Source organism: Macrobrachium nipponense, chromosome 4, assembly GCF_015104395.2.
Source record: "Macrobrachium nipponense isolate FS-2020 chromosome 4, ASM1510439v2, whole genome shotgun sequence".
NCBI classification, from domain to species: Eukaryota; Metazoa; Arthropoda; class Malacostraca; order Decapoda; family Palaemonidae; genus Macrobrachium; species Macrobrachium nipponense.
In genome coordinates, this window is record NC_061100.1 from 78,748,242 (window position 1) to 78,767,603 (window position 19,362).

Sequence of the window (19,362 nt, forward strand, 5' to 3'; positions counted from 1 at the left end):
CGCACATTTTCATATATAAAACTTTATGTAACGGCTAATTTAAAATGGTGCAAACATTACGACAATCGCACGTATGATTTTTTCAGAAGAGTTACCGCGCGGACATAAAGAAAATGTTATTTTTTTCATAAATTCACCATAAATCGAAATATTGTGCTAGAGACTTCCAATTTGTTGCAAACTGATGGTAAATGCTTGAATATTACTAGAATATAAGCGGTTTAGCTTACAATTGCGTTTTTCGACCATTTCGGTAGAGTCAAAGTTGACCGAAGGTTGAAAATTTGTCACTTATCATTTTTAATATGAAAATATTTCAAAATTGATAAAAGCTACAACCATGGGTTGTTTTTAGTTGTATTGTGCATGAAATTGTGCACATTTTCATATATAAAACTTTATGTAACGGCTAATTTAAAATGGTGCAAACATTACCACAATCGCATGTATGATTTCTTTCGGAAGAGTTACCGCGCGGACGTAAGGAAAAAGTTTTTTCATAAATTCACCATAAATGGAAATATTGTGCTAGAGACTTCCAATTAGTTGCAAAATTAAGTTAAATGATTGAATATTACTAAAATATTAGAGTTTTAGCTTACAATTGCGTTTTTCGACCACTTCGATAGAGTCAAAGTTGACCGAAGGTTGAAATTTTGGCACTTATCGTTATTTATATGAAAATATCTCAAAACTGATAAAAGCTACAATCATGAGTATTTTTTTGTTGTATTCTTCATAAAAATGCGCACATTTTCATATATAATACTCCATGTAACGGCTAATTTAAAATGGTACAAAAATTATGTCAAAGTGACGAAATAATTTCCGAGATGTGTCACAGATACTTTTTAGTGCGGCAAGAAAGAAATTCGCGCTTGCGCGCCTGCGTAACGGTTGTAAACAAAACAACACCTTGATCCGTGAACTCCCAGCATCCCCCAAGGCGCCGTGATTCAAGAGTTTTTGGCTGGTAGGCCTAAAAGTATTTTTCCGCGAATTTTTAAAAAAACTTTTGTATGTCGACGTAAAATACGTCCAGTCGGCACCCAAGAGACAAAAAATGTCGACGTAAAATACGTCCAGTCGGCGTTTAAGGGTTAAGCATAACTAGAATAAAATCGGAGAACGACTCCGAAGCGCGGCGATGTCCAACGCTACCGGAAGAGTGCCCAAAGGGGCAAACGCTGGAGACGATGGAACGATGGAAAGCTAAGGACCAACTGAAATCATATCCACTCCATTGGTTGGCGGAGCCTACCACCACCCCCTCCCGTAACCGATGGGACGCCGGGGTAGACGAGGCAGAGGCCCGCCGTCACAGGGGGGGGAAAAACGAAGAGGGAAGAAATCAGTTCCCGTGTACTCCGCGGGACGCCGGCGCAACCGGGGAGGGGGGAGGCCAACCCCCCAACCCCCGCCACACCGAGGCACCACAGAGCACGAGGGAGAACAAGGTCACTCCCAGCCTAAAAGTCTGTCCAGGCTCCCCTACTCCCTCCGCGTAGGGAGAGAGGGAGCCGGGCCCGGATGGAGCGAGCAAGAACAGATCATCCCTCCCTCCTACTCTATAGCGAGAGGAGGAGGGGGGGAAAGCGACTGGGGCGGGCGTCTAACCGTACCGCGATCGAGAATGGACCAAGGTACGATAACACAACACAACCGACTGGGTCGGAAAGCCAAGGGTCTAATGCAACCAAACTGACCAGGATGGTGCAACAAAACTGAATGATGCAACAAAACTGATAAGAGAGGATGCAACAAAACTGTAACTAACGTGGACCATAGGACCAACAGAGACCCAGGCTACAAGGCTAGACGCCCTAGGCTAACTAGAACATAACAATACATCGATAAAATGAAAGTAGGGGAAAAAACAATGAGTGAAAGAGAAAGGAAGTCCAGGAGTGCACGACTGACTCGGAAGAAAGTCTATCACTCAGAGCTAGCCTAAGCCGGTAAGGAGAGCAATGGCTAGGGTCTGGACAAGGAAACACTCAGAAGCCTACGCTAGGTAGAGAGACATGCATGCATGAACTAACACCAGGGGTAGGCTAATTCCCCTAAACGATGTAAAAAGTAACATGGCATAAATAAAAATAAATAATGGGACTAGAGTAACACGTGAATAAATTAAAAGGAAAGGTACCAGGTATGGAAGACCGAGAACCTAACCCAACACGAGGCGGGACAATGCCACCATGCGCCAGACCGGGAACCCGTATTTATACCTAAAAAACGGCAAATACAAGCACCTGGATGGAACAAAACTAAACCCAAACCTTTTCAGGGCACTTAACTTAGCTGCTGCAATAGCTGCACGTTCCATCACGACATAGGGAAAAGGATAAATCAAAAAAACACAGAGCGAAAGAAAACATATGTGGCTCCTAGTCCGCTAACTGAAAGGATGGCCACCAGAGGCGCGGCGATCGGCTTGGCGTGGGGTGTAGTGATAGTAGTTGCCACCTCGACCTGTGGATCGGCTCTCTCGTTTGGGAGTTTTGATATAGGAGAATTCTAAATGGCAAGAAGTTCGTGGTAGTGGTCTCACTCACCCCAGTTACCACACCAACACCCTTCTTTTATTTTGGGTGAGCGAGTCAGTTATACTGACATCTTCTTTGATTTGTTTTTCTCTGGTATTTGTTAGCTCATTTACCTTAGAAATAATGAACTAAAGGATTATTTCACGCAACGACACGAACTGAGCCCAGAAATAAATTAATCACTCTAGCGCCTACACACCTAGACAAAGAGACATGCATGCATGAACGTGAATCTAAGGTATAGGCAATGAATTCCCGAAAATACGATGTAAAAAGATAATGGGAACTAGTGTAGCACGTGATATAACCCATAAAAGATAAAATTACGTATATGGTAGATGTCACGGTATAGGGGACCGAGAAATCTAACCAAACATGAGGCGAGCCGCTGGCCGCCATGCGCCAGACCAGGAGACCGTTTCGGACATAAAAAACGGTAAATAAGGGTCCCTGGCTGACAAAAACTAATTTCAAACTTTTCTGGGTACTTAACTTAGCTGCGGCGATAGCTGCAAGTTCCATGTTGCAAGTAATCCAAAGGGAATGTAGCATAGTAGTAGTAGTTGCTGTCTCCGACTGTGGAGTGGCTCTTTCAGGAGGGGGATTTTGGTGTGGGAGAATTCTAAATGGCAAGAGGTTCGTGGTAGTGGTCTCACTCGCCCCAGAACCATACCGACGCCCTCTTTTATTTAGGGTGAGCGAGTCAGTTATACTGACATCCTCCTGAATTTATTTTTCTCTGGTATATGTTAGTATCATTTACCTAGAAATAATGAACTTTAGGATTATTTCATGTAGCGACACGAACTGAGCCCAGAAATGATTATTTTTGCTATTTTTCAAATTGTGCCTGGGTTGGCTCGTGAATGTAAATACGTCATATTTCAAAGTCTAAAAACTCCCAAAGCACTGATAATTAAATATAACTACAGTATGTGCTAAACAATATCCTATAAAGAGCATCTAAAAGATACATGAAACAACCAGTTTATTTTTTTATACATCTGCAATGAATCAATGCTACTCCCTCAGCTAAATGAAACAACAGGTCCTACTTTCAAGGGATTAGTAAAGTCAGGGAAATAAGGTCAGTCATCATAACTATACAAACCTGAGGTCCTTTACATTAGAAATTACTTTCAGCATAGGCTGGAATTTGGCCATTGAAGTTTTAACAAGGTAGTTAGGCAACCTACTGCCAGGCAGTTGGGAGTCCCACCCAACTGGATGTAAACATTCCACTTTGCTTTAGGCCCAGGAACAGATTGAGGGGTGGCATGAGGTTGACCTAAATGTAAAGGCCCTCAGGTTTGTATAGTTAGGAAAAATACAAGTTACTTAAAAAAATTGTGATTTGTTCCTACACATTTGGTCCTTTACATTAAGACGACTCATTTATTGGAGGGAGGACTCTCAGTGAGCCCTATGAAAAAAAAAAACTGGTGTTTGCCTAACCTAAAGTCCCCTTCTCTCACTTACTGGAGGGAGGAATCTGAGTGAGCCCTATGGACAGACTGGTGTTTGCCTAACCTAAGGTCCCCTTCTGGTCATAAAAAAGAGAAGGGGAACCTGGCCTCTGGCCAACTGGTCGGAGTATGAGAATTGTGTGACCACTAGTCAGACCTCTGGACTATTTCATAAGAGGGAGGCAAGGATAGCCTCTTTTGAAAAGCAATCAAGATCCTCATGGTCAGTGACAGTAAGGCAAATATACAAGCATTGGGTTTGTCTTACATCAAGGCTCCCTTTCCCTTCTTACTAGGTAAAGGGACAGATACATGCTTCTATATTCTAATGAAAGAAAACAGAATGGAGCTCTGTATATATAACTTACCTGCATCAGCCACCAGTTACAGCATGTGATGACAGCAACTCTCTGCCCACATGAAGAGAGAAGAATGAAAAGGTGGAAAGGAGGAGGCCAGACACCCTCAATCACACTCACATTCGCATTGCTACAAAGACGAGTTGCAACCTTGTCTAGTTAAGGAGCTGGGTAAGCTACACAACTTGTTGAGCAGCCACCATGGGTCCCAAGGAAAGAGTGTCCTAGGACTTGTGGGTTACATCCCAAAGGTAGAAGGATGTGAAGGTGGTCTGGTTAGCCCAAACCCCTGCCTTCAGTACCTGTAGAACCAACAGGTTCTTGTGGAATGCAAGGGTAGGACCAATACCCCTGACTTTGTGAGTTCTCGGGCGAAAGGTATAGGTGTCACATCTCCCTTCGGAAGAGTGCGCTTTCCTGATCTCCAAACGAAACCAGAAAGAAATAATGTTTTTGGACACTTCTTCCTTGGTCACCGCGGTGCTAACAAAGAGTTGTTGACACTCAGGCTAGTGATGTCCAGTTCTCCTCAGATAACACCATAGCACTCTAAACGGGGCAAAGCAGCATCTCATCAGGATCATTAGCACAGAAGTCCTATAGGGAGGGGATCATAAACGAAATCGAGCATAACCGATCCCCATTCCCTCTAGTGTTTCACATCATAAGAGAGACCACAAAGTTCTCCTACTCTCTTCGTCAATGCCAGGGCAAGCAAAAAGACAGTCTTGAGGGTTAGATCCCTGTCTAACAACCCTCGTAAGGTCTCGTACGGTTCACGAGTCAAGCTCCTTGAAACGAGGGTCACATCCCACTCGGGGGCATGAGTTATCTGGAGGGGCAAGACCTCTCAGAGCTCCTCATGAGGAGAGGTATCTCCATGGAAGTGGGTATATGTAATCCTCAGAGTTTCAGGACCAGAGCTAAGGTGAATCTAGAGCCCTTACTGCAGATATAGAGAGGAGCTTCTCTTGACAAAGAAAGACTAGGAAATCCGCGACCTGCTGAAAAGTGGCTCTGAGTGGAGAGACAACCTGTCCACAACACCAACCAAAGATGGCCCACTTTCCTAAGTATACTGCTGCAGAGGAATGTCTGAGGTATCATGCCAACTCTGCCGCTGCTTGGCGAGAAAATCCTCTCGCTCACAAGAGATGGTGGATAACCTCCAGCCATGAAGACTGTTCTATGTGAGGCTGATATAGAAGGTTATGCCACAGGGGCATCACTCTCAATACCTTGGAGAGAAGAGCCAGCAGAGAATACCGGGTGCCACCAAAACCCTCTGAAGATTCTGGGTGGTCAGCGCCCTGATTATCACCTTGCGAATCAGACAGAATGGGATGGTGAGCAAGCATATGACTGGGCACCCCCAAAAGGTCGAACAACCTTTCTGCCACGTCCGTGTGAAGAGACCACTCTGTCCCTATCACCTGATTCTTGCTGCTGAGCTTGTCAGCCACTACATTCCTCTTTCCTGGAATGTATCTGGCCAACAGCTCTACCAAGTGGGCTGTCACCCATTCGTGCATCTGCACTGTTAACTGATGCAGCGGGAGGGGCATGAGGTCCCACTGCTTGTTGACTTATGCCATCAACATGGTGTCGTTGCTCATCAACACCACAGAGTGTCCCATCACTCGATCCCGAAACTCTTGGAAGGCCAGGAAGACCACCTAGAGTTCTAGGATGTTGATGTGAAGGTGCTTGTTGTCATCCTAAAGTCAGCAACTCCTCCAGGTGTGTGCCCCAACCGTCAGACAGTGCATCTGAGAACAGCAACATATCCGGAGAGGAGAGTGCAACTCCAATCCTATTAAGAGGTTCCTGTTGTCCAACCACCAGGCCAACTCCCCTCTCACTTGCTCTAACAAAGGAATTAGAAAGAATTGAAAGCCTCAAGCCTGTGGCCAACACTCCTTGAGACTCCACTGTAGAGACCACAGGTGAAGACGTCCGTGAGGGACTAGCTTCTCAAGAGATGTCAGGTGACGGATCACACCCTGCCATAGCCGAGCTGGCTATTCCCGTTGTGACAAATAGCTGAGCTGCCTTCCTGAACTTGCTGATCCTCAAGTCTGTGGGGCGCCTATCGTATCGATCAGCATGCCCAGATACTTTATCCTCTGCTTGGAGATAGGATGAGACTTCTTAAAGTTTATCACGATCCCAAGATCCCGATAAATTTCAAGAAGACAATTCCTGTCCCGAAGCAACTGCGAACTTGAGCTCCCCAGGACTAGCCAGTCGTCGAGATACCTCAGAAGGATATCCCTACTGAATGGGCCCAAGCTGAAACCAAGGTGAACACTCTCGTGAACACCTGACGGGTGGTCAAGAGTCTGAAACAAAGTGCCCTGCATTGGAACACCATCAGCTCGAGGATAAAGCGAAGGTACTTTCTGGGGGCCTGATGGATGGGTATCTGGAAAAACACATCCTTCAGATCTACTGAAAGCATGAAGTCGTTCTCCCTGATCGAAGCGAGCGCTGAAAGTGCCGTTTCCATTGTGAATTGAGTCTGGCAAAATCAGTTCAAAAGAGAAAGATCTATCACCAGACTCCAGGACCCCATGGCCTTCTCCACCAAGAAGACTTAGCTGTAGAACACTGGCGAAAGATCTTGTACAACTTCCACAGCTCCCGTGCTCAGCGTGGCTTGCACTTTTTTCAGTGCTAGATCATTGGCAGACCCAAGGATGTACGTTTTAAGATAGACCAGAGAGTCGGTGAGGGGTGGCCTTGGCTGGAAGGAGAGTAGATATCCCTCCCGAAGAACATCCACTACCCAGGTCTCGGCTCTGTATCGCTGCCATGTTGCCCAGTGGCTTGATAGGCAACCCCTGGGAAAAGGAAGGTTGAAAGGGGCATGGTCAAGCTCCATTCAAGGAGAAAGGCTGGGTATTCCCTCGTACCCCCTTTGAAGGAAGAGGCTTCTTTGGCATGGAGAAAGAGCTAGCTTGGCTCAAGAGGCTTAGCCGCAGTTGCTCTAGAAGTCCCTGAAGTCTTTGCAACTGCCTCGTGGACAAGGTCACTGTCTTAAGTACCCAGCAATGGTCCATTCCTCATGGCCAATGCTGACTTTGGACCAACGAACCTGATAACACGAGTCAGGACAGCGTCCCTCCTCCTGAGTATCAGGTTCGCCCACAGGTTTGCAGTCTGGTGGGCTAGGTAGGTGATGGCCCTACCTCCAGACTGACACAGTCTCTCGAAAGTCAAGTCCTCCCTGGGAACAATAGCCCCTGAGGAAGCAGTGACCTTGGATACTGTGAGGGACCACAGATCCAACGAGAAGACTGCCTGAAAGGCTGCCATAGCCTCCAGGTTTGCTGCCTCTTGTTGTGTAAACCAAACATTTTCTGCAAGATGACACTGCAGCGACAAGCCAGGAGTCAAACAAACCAGTTCTTGCTCCACCTGTTTAGTCTGCAGAAGCCCCTCTAAGGGCGTGTAAAAGCGCTTCTGTCAAGGTAGAGGAGGGGGACGCAATTTGTCCAATCAGTTAGCCTTGAGTGAATTTTCTTGTTCTGAGATGAGATTATTCACTTGCTCAAGGACACCTTCAGACAAAAAGGACCATAGCAAGGTTGTAGAGGCCCTGGGTTCCTTCTTAGGACCCAAAAACGACTAACTGGAAGGGGCAGTCAGATGACGCAGTGGCGGTCCCTTCCCCAGGCCATTGTAATGATGAATCAGTGCAATGAGATGACCTCTGCGAACGCCCTCTGGATTTTGGGTGTGTCCGCATCCTGAGGCTACGGACCCTCGAGTCCTAGGATGTGTTCCTCCCAAAAACCTCTTCCTACAGTAGGAAGAACCTCATCAGGCCCCCTATGACCTTCCTGAACCACTCGAGCATACGACCTTTTGGGTCCTAAGACCATGCCGGGAACGTATGCCCTTGCGGCTGAACCCTGGGGAGAACCCTCCCAAGCATTCCCCCTTGGTCGCCTCGCCCCTCTCGGTGAAACCACAGAAAGTTGAAGGGACAGGTGAGGAAGATCGGACACCCCCACTTGCTCTGCTAGCAGAACTAAGTGAGGAAGTGAGCCACGAGCAGTCACCAACCCACGGTGGTGATCGGTTCGCAGGTCTAGGAAAGCGTTCTCATCCTGGAGAAACGCTCCCCCAAGGAACGGTCCAGTGCTCTTGCACAGCAGGAGACGCTCGTCGCCACCAAGACCGGCCGGTCACACGGCCAGGGTGAGGACAAGCGTGCACCTGACTGGTGAGAGTCAGTACTGTCCTAACGATGTGTCCCAGTCCTCTTTGAGGTTGAAATCTCTTGAGAAGACTGAACGGGGGACCTCCTACCAGTGTCACAGCATGCATCGTCCTGCAACACCATCACATCAACCCTGGGCACCAAGTGAGCACCATGAGAGTGATCACTGGTAAGGTGAGAGTCACCTGAGCAAGTCACCCCTTTCTTCCGCTCTGTTCCTGAGTCATGACGGTGAGCGGACTAAGCATCGACGACTCTGGCAGCCTGCAAATCCATAGATTTGCAAGCACTTGTTGAAGCTTATGAACAAGCACTGGAAATGGAACTCGTCTTAAAGCCAGAACTTCTAAGACTTGCACTACTGCGACTCCTGACCCGCTAGACCCTGGGGACGGCATGATGGTCCCCGTCCCCGAAGCAACGGGAGAGCCAGCAGACGACCCACCTGTCTTCTCAGTGTGAGAAGACAGTCCCTTAGAAGTCCCATGTCGAGACTTCTTGGAGGGAAGGAACCAACTTCTTCCTTGGCAGATGAGCCTCGAAAGTCGAAGGGGAGGAGGCAGCAGACGATGACGAAGACAACAAGGAAGACAACGATACTTTGCGCTTCTTCGGCTTCTTTGTCAACTTCTTCAGAATGGTGGTTAAGTCCTCCATCCAAGGGATCACCGGGGCAGCCACCATAGCAGCAGGCCCAGGGGTGGCAGACACAGGAGCTTCGGCAATGTCAACAATAGTCAGGAACTGGGACAGCAGCAGCCACAGGCACAGACAACGCAAAAGAATATACCCCTTGAGGAAGATCTAAGGGGGATGGAAATATGGATGGAGCAGGAACATACGTGGCTGGGGGAGACAACAAGTAACCTGGAGGAGGAGGTAGAAAGGTACAGGCAGTCGCCGTTTATTAGTGTGGGTTCTGTTCTTGGCAGGGTGCTGATAAGCGAAAACTGCCATTAACCGAAACTTGGCAATGACCAGTACCTTGTGGCACCAATAACCAAAACTCGGCCTATAATGGCGCCATAAGTTGCCGATTTTATGGCGCTAGACAACCGCCATAAAAACAAAACACCATTAACCGAATCTGCCAATAACTGGAGACTGCCTGTAACTACCTTGGAGGTATGTGGCTGTGTAACCATCATCACAAAGGGAGTCACACAGGGAATATACTGGGTATAAACCAAATGAGGTGAGGCCATATACCCAAGTATAGATAAGAGTACAGTGGGGCATCACTTAATCGCGGATCAGTAATCACGGAATCAGTCATTCACGGGTTTTTTCTTGGACCGCTTCTCATGCTATATCGCTGGTATGAATCGTGGCATTGCGGGACAAACGTGTTGCGTATGCGATGTTTATCGGTAGGCTAAACCTAGTTGCAGTGCGATAACCACCAACATACATGAACAGATTCACATTATGATATTAACTGACAATAAAGATAATAAAACCATTCTCACCTTATATATTATAGGCATATCTCTGAATTAAGTTCCATTCGGCAACTAAAAACAGTGATGAGATTGATAAAACGACATCAGTTGATTGTTTTAAGAATGTAAACAAAACCAGAATGCAAATGGTAGATCGCTATGTTCTTATCATAATACGTACTATAATATGGTAATAATACATGCAATATGATTAGACACAGTAAAACAACAGTTTTATTAAAATGATCATTATTCTCAATACATAACTATTATTCAACTTTTGCTAATGGATATCTGTCAATGTTACAACCAAATCAGGCAACAGTGTCTCTCTCTGTCTCTCTCTCTCTCTCTCTCTCCTCTCTTTCTATAGAGAAACAGCTGATTGCTGACGTCATCTGCCATAATTATCGAGCTTTTATCGAGTTGGTGTTTAAGTTGTCACTGCCGATATTCAATGGTGGCTTCCAAAGGTTAAAATAAAATAAATTTTAACTCATTCTTCATGTAATGGAGATCTAAAGACAGAATCTCTCTCTCGCTATTTGTGGAATAATTTCATATCAGTGATCAACTTTTATCTATGCGAAGCCAGCCAGCTGACAAAATGTACGTACGTATATGAAAATCAAATTATGGTAGTGTTCACAGGAAGTTTATCTTTTGAAATTGTCATAGTACTTAGTCATGGTGGTAATAGTGCTTGGGAATATACGTAACATTCATTTTCAATACACAATATCATTGTTATTCTGGTAACAAATAATAGTTTAGAATGGTCATATGTACTCTGTATTGTCAGGGGTTTGTGGCACGATGAACAAACAAAATAAAGTTTTCCTTTTAGGCTATGTGTTTCTCGCATTTTTTAATGCTAGCTTTCATTTTCTTGAGGTAATTAGCAAAAAAATTTTCAGTCCAGTATCTGGCAGGAAAACTTGCATTTGTTTTCAAATACATCTAGCAAATGTATTTTGACATCAAAACTTTGTAATGTTAAGTTTAATATTTCTTTTATTCTACTATGTTTGATATATCATGTAAGAAAAAGAACAAAATCTTGCAAAACCATTTTCAGGAATTGAACAGAATAGGTTTCGAAATCATTAGGAATCATGTAACGTAATGTACAAGTACAATGAGTATGTTAGAAACATGTTTGAAATGGGTGGCATTGTTGTGTATGATGTGTGAATTTTTTAGCACTTTATGGAGCAAAATCTAGCAAGAAATTGCCATTCCCATTTGGCAACACTGGCCTGCCCACGTTTTATGTTGCTACTGAAGTCGTGTTCGCCGCGTTCTTTAAATTGTACCCATTTAAACGAGTTAATTATGTGGCATCCAAAAGCCCCAATTCTTTTACTCTTATAGGAAAGAAGCCTAACCGTCAGATGAAGGTTATTACCTGTAATATATTAACATATGTTGTGAAGAAAAGGCCCACATGAGCATGCATATGTAGGCTTCTAGCTGCAATCCATAGGCTAGTAGGCTACATATGTACAGTAGCTTGTATACTACATATATTTTTAAGGCTAATGTTGTAAAATAACTTTGAAACTATCTTGAATTTAGTTTAAGGTGATAGTTGAAGACATATTTGGTGTTAGAACTAAAGTAGGCAGTTATAAACATTGGAATAGTGGTCTTGGGTGGGTTAACTATTAAAGTAGGCAGTTTTTAGCAATTTTTGAGGGGGTACCAGGATAACACAGGTATTTACTTATCACGGGAGGTTCTGGGCCCTATCCCCCGCAATTATCAAGGACCTACTGTAGTTGTTGTCACTGCCTCAGCCACATGTATCACAGGGGCTGATGAGAAGTGTGCCACAAGCCCCTGGAGAGACGGGATACCAGGCAACCCAAGCATCATCCAAGCCTGCTGCAAATCCCCCATTCGCGAAGCCAACATACCTGAAGAAGCCAAATCTGGTTAGATAGGAATGTCTCTACTCACTTTGAAGGGGAAGGATCCCCTTCAGAGTGAGCAGAGGCCCCTGAATACAACAAGTCCCTGTCATCTGCCCTCCCCTATCTTCTTTGCGCGATGAATCAAGTGAGGAAGCGGAAGGAGAGATTCCCCTGGGGAAACAACCATGCGAGGAAGCTTACGAGGAAGTAACCACGACGTAGGGTCAGTCACCACAGGAATCGTCAGGGGCGTGTAGCCCTCAGACTAAGCCCTAGAAGCCTTCCCTCAAGACCACTTCCTCCCCTCATACCTATTCCATTCCTCCAACGACCAGGAGGCACATATACTCCATAAGTTTGGGTTCTAGTACACTCATGCTCCTGGCATTTGGCCCAGAAGGCATGAGGATCTACTTGCAATGATGACCTGAAGCTACCACACTTATTCCCTCCAAATCCCAGGCACATGCTGGAAGAAGAAGTGTTTAGGCTTATCTAAGTCATGGGTTTGTATGCTGCAACAATCAGAAAATTATACGATAAACAAATCAAATATCCAACACATTCAATAACAAAAAGGAAACATCTCACCAATAGGGGGAAAAACATTCAATAACACAATGGGCAGAAAGTGAAAAAGCACATTGGGTCACCACAGCAGCTGAAAGCAAGGTGGAATGTTTACATCCAGTTGGGTGGGACTCCCGACTAGCGGACAGTAGGTACTGCCTGACTAGCTTGTTAAAACTTCAGTGGCTGAATTCCAGCCTGCACAGAAAGGAATTCCTAATGTAAAGGACCAAGGGTTTGTATAACGTGTAGGAAAAAATTTTTTTTTAGTACTTGGTGCACTATACATATAATACTTGACCATAAAAAATTAAAATAGTATAGTTATTGGCAAAATATAAATTAGAAAAATCATACAATAGTACTTCTTTTCAGAAAATTCACTACAAAAAATAAAAATGTAAAATAATTATATGGGCTTGTTATCACTATTTAATAAAATACATTGCATCTTTAAGTAGAGTACCGCAATTGAACATACATTCATATCCCTTTTCATGTAACTGTAACTATTCACTGATCTTGTATAATTTTCCAGAACACAAGGAGCAAACATCTAAGTTACATCATGTTCACAAAAACACTTACCAATAATCAATGTCCCAGTAGCAATTAACCTAATTCTATAATTTTCAAAAATATAGTACGGTACATAATTCATGTAAAACACACCTGTTTTCAGAACATCTGTATGTCTTGTGTCATGAAAGATATAGACAGGTGGCCCAAAAATACAATCACACTCTGCTTTCTTTGCTACTTTCTCTAGATCACTCCGGAAATATCTGCAAAAAAGTAGTTATTATATTAATCCACCAAATCTCTGACAAACTAGAGCAATACTTCACATATTCCCTCAGGGTCAAGAATTTACATTCCTAAACTATAAAAATATATAAGACTTGCCATTTTTCCAGTTCATATATCACTTTTCCAATATATTAATGTAATGCATGATACATACTCAATTTCTTCACTAAAATCCATGAATCTTTCAAGAATAATTAACCTTTCAAATTTATTTAACCTGGCACAAAGAAATTGAAAATATATGGGTCACAAAAACAACTGTAGAGATTGGTACTGTTTTAAAGGAATACAGTGCTCCCCCACTTTTGTGTGGTCTTAGGTTCCAGAACCTGCTGCAGAAATGCAAAAACCACAGAAATGCAACAATCCCCTCTAAAAATCCTCATAACTGGCTTATAACTGCCAAATACTCGGTACCCCATAAACTAAAATGCTTATAACTGTGGATTTTAACATTTCACTCTTAATTTGATAGTAGAACCAAATATACAGTGGGGCCTCCCTTAGTCGTGGATCAGCAGTCGAGGGATCGGTTAACCACAGGTTTTTCCTTAGACCACTTCCCACTCTATATCGCTGGTATGAATCGCAGCATTGTGGGCTTGTCTGTGGTAGGCTAAGCCTCGGTCGGGGCCCGGTAACCACCAACATGCATGAACAGATTCACATTATGATATTGAATGACAATAAAGGTAATAAAACCATTATCATCTTATATATTATTGGCATATCTTCAAAATAAATAGCCTATTCATGGAATAATTCCACATCACTGACATCAACTTGTACTTCGAGTGGCCAGCAACGAAACGTAAAAACTGAATTACATTGCCTTCACAGTGACCTTTACCATTTGTTAACCTTTTAGAAATATTAAAAGTAGTAGTGTAATTACGGTAGTATTAACATTTAGGGAAACATTAATTTTCAATTTGAACTTTATTATTGTTTTGGTACAAGGTAATTGATTAACTTCTTCGAACAATGGAGTCATACAAACTAAAAATGTCGTACATTATCGTATTGTTTGCGATTGGCGATGAAGCATCAACATATTAAAACCATTTTTACCTTGTATATTACTGGCATATATATCTTCATAATAAAATGCCTATCTTATATATTAATGGCATATCTTCATAATAAAAAGCCTCTTCAAGGAATAATTTCTTGGGGAGAGCATTTTTCAAAAGACAAAAATACAATTTACAAGTTTACAGTAGGCATTGATTACTTCATTTTGATGTGATTACATTAATATTACAGTACGGTACTGTAATCAGTACAGTAACTAATTTTTTTATCATAAATGTATATTCATTCACGAATAAAATACGTATGATCACGGTGACATCACTAACCTACAGTTTTGTTTGGATAGTCTCAGTCTCTCTCTCTCTCTCTCTCTCTCTCTCTCTCTCTCTCTCTCTCTCTCTCTCTCTCTCTCTCTCTCTCTCTCTCAAACCTTATTTAACTTACAGAATAAACTAAAATACTGATCTTTTATTATCATAACAAAAGAACAGATGGTCCCCAACATTTGTAGGTATATATATGTGGCCTTTTTTTATTCTTTCTGCGATTTACTAAACAGTGATTCATTACAACTTTTATAGTTGACTCAATGATTATCACACATAACAGTATACAAGAGAATATTTTATCACTCTCGATGTTTCGTTTCTTATCAACGTAAAAATATTTAAAATACGAATTTCATATGTAAAGCTTATTGTACAATATTTAAAATATTTGTTAATTATTTTAAAATATTGTACAATATGCTTTATCATAAGAAATCTTTACAGCAATATCATTTCAAATACATCTTACATTACCTTTACACAGAGAGAGAGAGAGAGAGAGAGAGAGAGAGAGAGAGAGAGAGAGAGAGAGAGAGAGAGAGAGAGAGAGAGAGAGAGAGAGAGACCTTACAGACCTTACAGCTCGTTCAGGCTGCCCCAGGTCCCTTAGTGTGAGGCACCTCTAATGTCTACCAGAGAATTGCTAGTACATCTTCCGGTATATTTTGCATCTTTCAATCTTGGATGATCTGGGATGCAGCTTAGATATTTGTCGAACTTATTCTTAAAAACATCTACCCTCACTCCTGATATGTTCCTCAGATGAGCTGGCAGCGCATTGAATAAGATGCTGCATTGTCGATGCTGTTGCGTACTGGATTAACATCCTGTGTGCTTTCCTTAGTTTTCCTGGTGTAGTTTTGGGCACTATTAATCTACCTCTGCTTGCTCTTTCTGGTATTTTTACCTCCATGATGTTTTCGGCAATTCCTTCTATCTGTTTCCATGCCTGTATTATCATGTAACTTTCTCTTCTCCTTTCTGGACTATATAATTTTAAAAATTGAAGATTTTCCCAGTAGTCAAAATCCTTAACTTCTTCTATTCTAGCAGTAAAGGACCTTTGTACCTTTGTACGTAGATACATTTTATAAAATATAATCATGTGTTCGGCTTTTCTTGTTTTGAAGTGCTGTAACAACATTCCCACTTTTGCTTTGGATTTTGACAATAGTATTGCTATTTGATCATTGCATAACATGTTCCTATTCAACATCACACCAAGGTCTTTAACTGCTTCCTTATTGTCTAGTTATTAGGTCCCTATATGCATATAGCTTTCCTTCTCTGTCTCCATAATTTGATTCAAATTTATCAGAGTTAAATAACATTCTATTTACCTCTGCCCATTCATATATTTTGTTAAGGTCTCTTTGTAGCAAGTTCCTATCTTCATCACAAGTAATTTCTCTACTTATTCTTGTCTCATCGGCGAAACTACTCACTACCAAGTCCTTAACATTACTGTCTATGTCTGCAATCATAATAACTAACAGCAATGCAGCTAACACCGTACCTTGTGGCACACCGGATATTACCGTAGCTTCATCCAATTTCTCATTGTTTGCAATAACTATCTGTTTTCTGTTGTGTAAAAATTCTTTTATCCATCTTCCTACTTTGTCTGCTACATTATGTTTTCTAATTTTCTTCGCTAATATATTATGGTCTACCTTGTGGTTTACCTAGACTTTGCGAAAGATTTTGACATCTGTTTATTTTCCGTTTATCATATTTTTATATTTATTCTCATGGTGGCCTAACAGTTGGGTTTGTGTACTTTTTCCGGGTAAAAAACCATGTCGTCCTACATTAAACAAATTATTTTTCATTAAATGTTTCATTATATTTTTCTTCATGACCTTTTCATACACTTTCATAATACGTGATGTTAGACTCTCAGGCCTATAATTACTTGCCTCTAGTCTTGATCCACTTTTAAAAGTAGGGGTAATATATGCTTTCTGGGCTTAGCCTGTGTTGCCCTGTGAAATGGTTCCATTGATACTATTTCTTAGGTATAAATATTGCTATTCATCCTAGAGAAAAAAGAAACAATATAATGCCAAGATAAATGGCTTGCTCACCTTAATATAGGTGTCGGTATAGTTAATAGAGCGAGTGGAATCACTACCAGAGGTCCCTTGCCATTTAGCTTCTTCCTTCGACAAAACCCCGAACTACGGAGGAGCCGTACTACAGCTCCCGGTACCCTCTACTACTACCGTGAGCGCCTCCGACGCCTGTGACTTCATTCCTTTGATAGCCGCCATCGTCACCACACACGTTTTTTCCTCTGTGTTGTGCGATCACTTTCTTTGGTTTTACATATCTTCTCAAGATGTCTTCAGCTACTGCTTCGAAGTTAAGTACTGCTTTAAGGTTTCAGCTTATATTTATGCTGTTTTACCCTGTTTTTTACTTGGCAGGAGTTAAGGTGCGGGAGCGTCCTCGTTCCCGGCCGGCTCCCCCGACTGCATGGCGGTCTAGGTATTCTCTTGGTCTCCCATACCATTGGAATTACCTTTTAGCAGTATTTTATGATATCGTTAACTATTTGATATTGTTTCATGCAGTTAGCTACACTTTTAGTTCGGGCCTTCACGGGGACCCCACTCCGATCGCACGTTTCGGACCTTAGCCTAGCCTAGCCCATCCGTTTCGTTAGGAGTTATTTTACGTTAGACCATGTTCTTTCTTTTAGTCCTCGCCCCTAGTCCTCTATTTTTGTTTTACGATACATTCACATTTTGACTAGGCGCTCGGGTTAGGCTAACTTACCCCAATCTGCGGATTGGCGATTAGCCTACACCCATGGACCCCTTTCTCTTTTCCTATTTTTATTTCCTTTCCCCCGTGTTAGCCTAACTATTAGATATCATGTGTATAATCTTATATCATTGTATCATTATTGGTGTGTCGATTTGTTTCGTTCTGCCACGACCCATTGTATCGCCTGGCCTTCCTCACCACGTGTTTTACCACCTGGCCGGGAGGGTCGTTGGTCGATCACGGCGAGCCACCCGGTTGTTGGGTCTCCTCCCCGTCCCCTCCATCCCCCCCTCCACACCTTGCCCACCCACGCTAGTGGGTGATGACTCACTGCTCATAGCTAGCTTCCGAGTCTGCATGAGAGGGGGTGACTCATAGGGGTAGTGGGGAGGCTTCCCTCCACTGGTGATCTCTCACATTGTCGCTTGGCTCGGGGCTCGGGACCTTCTCCCTCTCCCCTTCCGGCCTTACGTCGGCCGTGGATGGGTGGAAGGTTCCCCTACCCCACCCTCCTCCCCTCCCTCCTCTCTCCGCTCCAGCGATACTAACTCCGTCCACTACCGGACTGGTCAGTGAGGAGTCTTTCTCTTTGAGCCTATCCACCCGTTGGATATATAGCACATAGACACACTTTGATATTATGTTTTTACTGTAATATATTATATTATATTACACTATATTTACTTTTATGGTTTTCACTCCGGGGGGTTGTGGTTCTGCCTCATGTTATCCCTCTCCGGTTCACGCTCTGAGAGCTGGGTACCTCTCGATTTATGGTTTATACTGCTCTGGCCCCAGCGGAGCAGCTTACCTCGCACTAACATGCTACCAGGAGAAGTTTAATATGGAGTCAGCGGCTTCCCCCCCCACCCCACCCCCTCGTGATCCTTAATATTTTATAAGTTCATGTTATATTATGCTTCTTTTATACACATACATTTTTATTTACGTGTGCGTTTGGGCCTCCAGACTCACTCCGGCAGTAGATATTACATGTTACTTATATATAGGATCTTTATCCGTCGGTCCCACTCCAACACCCACGGATACTTACATTGTACCTCCCCGGAGGTTGTCAACAATACTAATGTATCCTTTGACTTACAGGTCGTGTGTTGCCAGGAGGTTGGGTGCACTGCTGTGCTGTAGGACCCATGTGGCCACGTAGTCTGCCACTCCCATGCTGGCTGTGCGGTGGAGTGGAGGATTTTTTGGTGTGGCACCACAAAGGGTGTCAAACATGCTACATCCTGGTTGGCGAAGCCTCCATCGTAGTAAGTATTATTATCTCCGTAAGCGTGAATTTTATCTGGTGATACTGATCATATTTCACGTTTTCATACGTTACTGGATCCAGTCTCGACCCTGGTCGTTTCCTCTCTCTAATTCTAGACCTCTCTTACAGGGTTCCGTTAAAGAGAAGAAGAGGGCACTTACGACCCTGAAAGCCTGGGTCGGGGGTTTTGGAAGGAACTCCAAGGGACATCCTTACATCCTCGCCCAGGACATGGCTGACCTCATCTTCCCCGGGGCCAAGAAGGGATCGGTGGTAGACCCTCTAGTTGCCGCTCCGCTGATAGCGGACATCCAAGCCCTAGTGTCCCTATCGGAGGGTGACTTCTCCGAGGACGTCACGGAGGACGTTGCGGCCATGAACCTCGACGTTGAGCCCATGGCGATAGACTCCATGGGCACAGGTAAGGGTGCAGCAGAGGCAGGTTCTGTGGGAACTCAGGGTCCTTTCCTGAGCTCCTCCTCTTCTCCTTCTCCTGATCCTTCCTCTTCAACTTCCTTTCGGGGATTCACTGAAGAGCAACGGGCAGTACGCCCCAAGTCTACTTCAGTGACCCCCAAGGTGAAATCTCTTTCAGACAAGCTGGTAAAGT

General features: G+C 43.5%; 1 protein-coding gene across 7 annotated transcripts in view; it reads right to left on the reverse strand.

The window, feature by feature from the left end:
* LOC135210966 (zinc finger FYVE domain-containing protein 1-like) overlaps positions 1–19,362 on the reverse strand; it is a 450,218-nt gene that overhangs the window by 172,338 nt on the left and 258,518 nt on the right. For all 7 annotated transcript variants that reach the window (XM_064243949.1, XM_064243953.1, XM_064243952.1 and 4 more), the window contains one exon: positions 13,203–13,315. In XM_064243949.1, coding sequence (XP_064100019.1) covers positions 13,203–13,315 — 113 coding nt within the window. The remainder of the gene's footprint in view (positions 1–13,202; positions 13,316–19,362) is intronic.